This window comes from Rhincodon typus, chromosome 24 (genome assembly GCF_021869965.1).
Source record: "Rhincodon typus isolate 14 chromosome 24, sRhiTyp1.1, whole genome shotgun sequence".
NCBI lineage: Eukaryota > Metazoa > Chordata > Chondrichthyes > Orectolobiformes > Rhincodontidae > Rhincodon > Rhincodon typus.
Window position 1 is genome coordinate 449775 of NC_063355.1, and position 8099 is coordinate 457873.

General features: G+C 42.2%; 1 protein-coding gene and 1 long non-coding RNA gene across 2 annotated transcripts in view; both read left to right on the forward strand.

Moving 5' to 3' along the window:
• Positions 1–2198, forward strand: part of LOC125485932 — a 6930-nt gene extending 4732 nt beyond the window's left edge. The window contains exon 3 of the long non-coding RNA XR_007264639.1: positions 2188–2198. This is a non-coding gene — a long non-coding RNA (uncharacterized LOC125485932). The remainder of the gene's footprint in view (positions 1–2187) is intronic.
• Positions 1–6699, forward strand: part of LOC109921424 (integral membrane protein DGCR2/IDD-like) — a 57445-nt gene extending 50746 nt beyond the window's left edge. Inside the window, exons 4-7 of the mRNA XM_048611679.1 lie at positions 4095–4220; positions 5204–5414; positions 6211–6293; positions 6485–6699. Of these exons, the coding sequence (XP_048467636.1) occupies positions 4095–4220; positions 5204–5414; positions 6211–6293; positions 6485–6699 (635 nt within the window). The remainder of the gene's footprint in view (positions 1–4094; positions 4221–5203; positions 5415–6210; positions 6294–6484) is intronic.
• Positions 6700–8099: the final 1400 nt, after the last annotated feature.

Here is an 8099-nt window from a genome sequence, read left to right on the forward strand (position 1 = left end):
CCTTATGCCAACTTGACCTAGAGTAATCAAACATCTATCCCTAACCTCGACATCCGTCATGTCCCTCTTCTCAGTGAATACCGACGTAAAGTACTCATTAAGAATCTCACTCATTTTCTCTGAATCCTTGCATAACTTCACTCATTTTCTTAGACTCTTCGCATAACTAGGATATAGATTATCAAGTTCTGGGGATTTATCAACTTTCAGCCCCATTAGTTTCTCCAAAATAACCTTCTTACTAATACTAGATTACTTCAGCTCCTCATTATTTCTTGTCACTTGGATATCTAATTTTTGCACCTTTCTCAATGAAAACAGACACAAAAGTAACCATTTAGCTTTTCTACGATTTCTGTATTCCCAATTATAAATCCTGTTTGCTGTGCCTGTAGTAGGCTCACATTTGTCTTGGCTAAATGTTTTCCTTTTGCATACCTTTAGAAATTTTTGAAGTTCAGTTTTATTTTATTGCTTTGGTTGCGTTCATATTCTATTCTTTCTTTCCTCATCAGTTTCATGTACTTCCTTTGCTGTTTTCATAAAACTTCCCAATCCTCAGATTTATTACTGTTTATGGCCAATTTATAAACCTTATTTATACAATCCTTAACTTTAGTCAGCCACAGTTAACTGATTTTTTTTGAGTTTTTGCACTTTTAAAGAATGTATAATTGCTATAAGGCATGTGATTGTTCCTTTTAAAAACAGCCCATTGTCGATATACAGCCTGCCTTTTAATGTATTTTCCCAGTCCAGTTTAGCTAGTTTGTGCCTTATGCTTTCATAATTTCAAAACATCCTTGCTTCAGATTAAACTACCTCACTTTAAAGGTAAGTGTAATATTCTGTCATATTGTGGTCTCCCATGCCTAAAAGTTCATTTGCAACAACTTGTTAATTAGCCCTTTTTCATCACATTATTCTGGATCTAAAGTAGCTTGTCCTCTAGTTGGCTGCTCAATGTGTTGCTGTACAATACTTCAGAAACTCATCCTCCACAACTTTAGTGTTTATTTGATTTACCCAGTCTACATACAAGTTGAAGTCACCTATGATACTTGCTTCTCTCATCTCCTGATTAATACCATACCTTACACTGCCAGTACTATTTGGTGACAAAACCAATGCCTGTAGCAATGAAAACTGAAAATTCTGGAGAAACTTGGCAGGTCTGACAGCATCTGTGGAGAGAGAAACGGAGTTAATGTTTTGAGTTTGATATGACTTCTTTAGAGCCAATGCCTGTGGCCCTTGCTGTTTTGAGCTCCACCAAAACAGATTCCACAAATCATTCTTCTGAACTGAGATCCTGCCTCACTGATGCATTGATCCTATCTCATTTATTCAGTGCAACTCCACCTTTTCCTTCTCATCTGTCTTATTTAAGTGTCAAATGTCTATGAATATTCAGTTCCCAATCATAGTCACCAGACAGCCATGTTTCTGTCATAGCAATTATATCATAACCATTTGTGCCTTTAGGTCAACTTTCTTATTGAAATGCTGTGTGCATTCCAGTAGATTATCCTTAACTTTATCTTTTGCAGTCTGCGTTTGAGACATAGTTGATGCTCAATTTTGTTTCTAGTCTTCTAGTCACCTTAAGTTTTCTCCTTCCATTTGGGTTAGCCCTCAAGATCCCATTCCCTTAACAATCTAGCTTAAATCCACCCCAATACCATTGGCAAATTTTCCTGTGAGGATGTCAGTCCCAGTCCTGTTAAGAATGTAACCTGTCCACCTTGTACAGGCCCACCAGCCCCAGCATTGATCTCAGTCCTATAGAAATCTGAACTTCCCTTCTACACCAGTTCTCCAGCCAGATATTTAACCAATAGATACTCCTGTTCTCATGCTCACTAGCAAGTGGCACTGAGAGTAATCTTAAGATCACTGCTGTAGGGGGTTCTGCATTTGAATTTTCTTCCTAACTCTCCAAAATCTACTGTCAGGACCTTTTTCCTTTTCCTACTAATGTCAGTGGTACTAGTATGAAGCATGACTTCTGCCAGATCCTACTCCCCTAGAAGGATGGCCTGAAGCCACTCATTGATGGCCTTGACTCTAGCAGCAGGGAGGCAACACACCACCCTGAAGTCATGTTTATTGCAGCAGGAAATACCTGATTGTGGAATCCTCTATCAATGATGCCTTTCCATTTTTCTTTCATCCCATCATGGGGAGGCAACAGTCTTGTGGTATTATCACTGGACTGTTAATCCAGAGACCCAGGTAATGCACTGGAGACCCGGGTTCGAATCTCGCCACGGCAGATGGTAGAATTTGAATTCCATAAATATCTGGAACTAAGAGTCTATTGATGACTGTGAATCCATTGTCAATTGTCAGAAAAACCCATTTGGTTCACTAATGTCCTTTTAGGGAAGGCAACTGCCATCCTTACCTGGTCTGGCCTACATGTGACTCCAGACCCACAGCAATGTGGTTGACTCTTAACTGTCCTCTGGGCAATTAGGGATGGGCAGTAAATGCTGCCTAACCAGTGACGCCCTTATCCTGTCAATGAATAAAGAAAAAAAAATCTATACTGCCAAGATGCCTTTAGTTATATGGTTTTGTCCCTGGCTGCACTCCCCTGAGGAACAATGCCTTTGCTAGTTTCCCAAGCAGAAAATATTGATTAGCAAGCACAATAGACCTGGGAAATGTTTATAGATAGCCTGGTAGTCTTATTCTTTTCATGCTCAAAACTTATTATCTGTGGTGTGCCCACATCTTGCTATAGTTCTCTGCCTTGTGAATGCCCAGTAGAGACTCTAGCCACTACTCAAATTCCAAAACACAGAGGTCAAACCTGTGCAGTCATTAACTATTGCTGGGGTATATTTTATGTCTGGACATCGTAGAATGTGCACTCCATTTGATCTAGATGATTTGCCATCCTGTAACTTGAAAATTGTTTGTTACACTCAGAATAGATATAGACTTACTATGAAATCTTACTCATATTTTAACATTGCTTCAGTTACATAACTTTATTTCCTTTGGTTTACTGTGTAATTTCATTTTACTTTGACTTAATTTTGGAAGCACTCCTTACTGAAATCTATATAGCCACCTCTTTATAAATGATATCTTTTTCTCATTTTAAGCTGATTAGACTCTCTCACAGCAGCTTCTCACTAACCGATAAACTTGCAGATTTCTGGAGATGTCGCCTTTAGAATTTTTACCCACACTCGGTCTCCCTTGGGTCCATTTGTTTGCCCTCCTGGAACATGAGTGAAAGTTTTAAGCCTCACCCTGTCTTTATCTGTTACCCAAGACATCGAGGTATTTCCTACAGGGACTGCTGTCTCTCCATTTAAACTCACATTCCAGGAGGGAAGTCCCTTATTGTGAAAAGGTGACACCTTGTTCTAAATTCCCCCATGGAGGGGAGAAATATCGACTCAACCTCTATCAGGTCAATATCCTTCAGGACCTTGTGCACTTCAATAAAATGGCCTCTAGTTGTTCTAAACTCCAAAGAGTCAAGATTCAGCCTTTCCTCATTAGATAAACATTTCAACACAGTAACCAAACTGGTGCTTTTGTTATGTCTAAACCTGACTATTTTGGCTCTTTCCCACCTGGCCTGCCATCATCCATTACATAAACTAAAACTTATCCCAAGCTTTGTTGCTTATGCCTTTGCTTGCATTGAATCCCTATCACATTTCAGTCCACATTGGCTCCCCCTTGAACAATCCCTTAAAATTCTCACCCTTGTTATTAAATTCCTCTGTAGCCTCACTCCTCCTTAACTGTGCAATCTTCTCCAACTCCATAATCCTCAAAGATGTCCACACACCTGCAATTTAGCCCTTTGCACGTCTTCCTTCGCCATTGGCAGCCTAGCTGTCAGCAACTTCAACTTCATTCTGCAGAGCACCCCCCCCAAAAAAAGCCACTGTTTTTCATCTAATCTTTCCTCTTTTAATGCACTAATGTAAACCTAACTCTGTGATTTCTATGTTCCAGTCTCTTGTATTACTGCAGAATATTGGGATGTTGTTGTGCATTGAATGTTTTTGGAGGTGGGGAGAACCGTTGTCCTAATTTCAGTAAATGCTATTATTTCCTGCCAGGTATAATTGGCGATCATCAGATACATCGCATGAAGGAAACAGTGGACTTGAAACATGGGCGTGGCAGAGGAGCTGAGGACACCCGCTTTTACCCTGTTAACATGGGTCAGCCATTTCAATTGGAACGTAGGTTACCGTTCTAGCCTTTGATCTTAGCCCAGAAGGATCTCTTGTATTTATCACTAGTTACCAGTTTATGCTTTGGGATCAATCTCAATTCAATGTTAGAACATTTTCTATCTGCCTTTGAAATCACGAGCCTTGACCCTTTCTGGGGAACACTTGTTGAAAGTACTGGCTCTCACTAGGGCACAGTTCCTGAAAATGTTGCCCCTCACTGGGAGTGGGGGCTAGTTCAGCAGGTGCTGACTCTCTTTGTGGTTGGTATACTCCTGTCGTGACAGGCAGGTAACCATCACGGGACCTCTGATAAAACAACAAGCTTGTTCGATACTGTAGTCCGGTGTTAGATAACCCAGTAAACAGTACTGTTGTGACGCCATAGTCTTACCAGACCGTAGGGCAGCTCTCTTATTAGAGAGCGAGGATTGATGGTGATTTGACCTGAGGGCCACCATACCTCAAGCAAGGGGAGAGGTTGAGAAGGAGAGTCCTTCATGGTAACCTCCGTCAATGATGGGAATTCAGTCCAGGCTGTTGGCGCACACTGCTTCACAAACCAACCATTCAACTAACTAAACTAGAACAGAGCAGGCCATGAGGATATTTAATCAAGTTATTTTGGTCGAGTCAATGAAAGGAAACTGATTCTAATGATGTGACAGTTGATAACACTCATTCACACTTTAAAATTCAGAAGGCACTGCATGATTCATCTAGATTTGGTAGAAGCCTTTAAAAGAGAATTGGATAAAGAAGTGAAGAAGATAGTGATTTTAGGGAAAGGAGGAATGACTGGGACTAATGTCATTGCTATTCAAACGAACTAACACTGAATCAAAGGGCTGAATGGTCTTCTGTACTGAAATGTTGCAGGGTGTTTCCTAGTTGGATATTATGCACCCTTTGCTGAACTTTGTGTACTGCGTCCTTCTCCATTTGCTGTAATACAAGAGCTGAACAAACTCTCAGCTTTTTGTTGTTGGTAGGGAAGTGCCCAACTGGCTGGCATCACTATGAAGGGACAGCGAGCTGTTACAGAGTGTATTTAAACAGCGAGAACTATTGGGATGCTGTCCAGATGTGTCAGCAAGTGAATGGATCACTGGCCACCTTCACGACTGATCAGGAGTTACGGTTCATCCTGGCTGAAGAGTGGGACCTGGAGGAGCGGCCAGTGAGCCGCAAGGACCAGCGCAGGTGAGACTGTGGGCAAAGGAAAGTATAAAGATTAAAAAAATCAGTTTTGGGAAGATTGGGTAGAGAGAAGGGAAACTTACAAGGGGTAGGGCAAGGTGGGAGGACAGCGGGCATGGAGAGCAGACATACTGTTGGGAGTGGAGCGGGTAAAGGAGGCATGATGCAATGGACAGCTGCGAGCCAGGGAGCATGGTGGTGAGAAATGGGGCTCAAGTTGGAGCTTGGCAGAGCATTATTAGAGTAGAATGGGTAAGAGGTAAAGTGAAAATAAATGGGATAGGGCTTCAGGCTAAGTGATGTGGGGCTGGTTCCTAACATTGATGCTCCTGTGAGTTACAATAGAGTTGCAGGGTCATTACAATGGAATGAGGACCTTTGGCCCAAGAAGTCAATGTAGGCTATCCGTGGAGCAATCTGTTCTGCCCTATCTATTCTGTGTCATGATGCAGTTGATTAGTGTCAACCTAACTGTTTTGTCACTCCAAGCTCGGTTTATAAACAAGTTTAGAGATTTCATTCTGCATTCTAAGGTCTAACTTAATAATTTCGAGCAAAAAAGCACAAGATGCATCTTCGCACTGACCCTTCAGGACCATCACTGTTGACCATGCTCTGGTCTGAAGACCAATGCTTTACATGCTGTTGTCTGCCCTTAAGCCTTTTATACAAGCTAATATTGAGCCTTTTATTCCTTGAACCTTGGTTTATTATTAATTTTATTATTATTATTTGCATGTGGTGCTGGAGATGAAGATAATGAATTTATTATCCATTTGCTGAATGCTTTATTTTCCAGATTCTGGGTTGGCTATCAATACATGGTAACCAACCGAAGTCACACCTCCCTCCAGGGGCAATGGGAAGTAGCCTACAAGAGCAGTGAGTATGCAGGATGCCAAATTGTTCACAACACCTTTGTCCAATCTGATACTCCTTCCGTGGCCCCACACCTCCATCAAACCCCTCCCTGGTTCTCCCATTATGTACCCATCCTCCGCATCCTATTTTTGTTTATAAATGCATGTCACACTGTATTTCACAGCTTTGGTGATATCTTTTTCCTTCTGTAGGTTCCTCCGAAGTCTTCCTTCCCCCAGAGAAGGTAACGTTCTTTGGGATGACCATCTCTGAACAGGAGAATGTGTTATGTGCTCAGCTGCAATGCTCCCACTTGCCCAGCCTACGGCACCGTGGATTGCACAGCTGGTATGCAGAGAACTGCAATGAGAAGTCAGCATTTCTTTGCAAGAGAAGTGAGTATGCTCTTGGGAATACCTGCATATAGGTAGCTGTCAGTTCACCAACCGCTCCCAAAATCCTGATGGTGATGAACCAACTCAAGGGAATGTGACTGCAATGTTGTGTTTTGGAAGGGTGCAACTACAGGAAAGGCCACTAGACCACACCTCTTCCTTTTCATTTCCAAGTACAAATTCAATTTGTCCTGACCCCTCTGCAGGCTGAGTCACCTTGATGGTGTTGAGAAAACTCGTGTTTTTGTTTCTTCTGAAGCTATAGACTAAAGTAGACCCCTACACACATCCTACCTGAGACTAGTGAAGTACAAGGTTAGTGTGACTCAGTTCCTAGGTTGTTGGGGGTGGGGGGCTGGGTGGGGGTGGAACTAGTTTATTCAGGGTTAGTGTTACTAAGTCCATCACTGGTGATGTTATCCTAGGTAAGTGGCACAATACCTCACCGTGTAATCTGCTCATAATGTGCAGTCACACTGAATAGATGAGTGAGCAGTACGCACTTGGGGAATCTGAATGTTCTCTGACTTCTGTCGAGGTTCAGTCTCACACTGAAGGTACTGATCCAGTACCTTACCATTGAAGAAGCAAGTAATCAAATAATAGCAGATAAGTTTGTGTTTTTGGGGATTTCATTATTAGATTTACAATTAGATTTTCTTGTATATCATACCCAGGGAAGTATTGGTGTGTTGCATTCTGGGGACATGAGTGAAGGATCTGAAGTCCCAGGTCAACAATGTGAGAGAGAACCTGTTAGCTATTGTTACAATTAGCTTTATTGTCACACGTATATGCATGAAAAATGAACAACAACGAACAAAGAAAATTACAGCACAGGAACAGGCCCTTCGGCCCTCCAAGCCTGCACTGATCCAGATCCTCTATCTAAACCTGTCACCTATTTTCCAAGGATCTGTATCCCTCTGCTGTCTGCCCATTCATGTATCTATCTAGATACATCTTAAATGACGCTATCGTGCCCGTCTCTACCACCTCTGCTGGCAACGCATTCCAGGCACCCACCACCCTCTACGTAAAGAACTTTCCACGCATATCTCCCTTAAACTTTTCCCCTCTCACCTTGAAATCGTGACGCCTAGTAATTGAGTCCCCCACTCTGGGGGGGGAAAAAGCTTCTTGCTATCCACCCTGTCGATACCTCTCATGAATCAGGTCCCCCCTCATCCTCCCGTCTTTCTAATGTAAATAATCCTAATCTACTCAACCTCTCTTCATAGCTAGCGCCCCCCATACCAGGCAACATCCTGGTGAACCTGTTCTGCACACTCTCCAAAGCATCCACATCCTTTTGGTAATGTGGCGACCAGAACTGTACCCAGTATTCCAAATGTGGTCAAACCAAAGTCCTATACAACTGTAACATGACCTGCCAACTCTTGTAGTCAATACCCCGTCTGATGAATGAAAG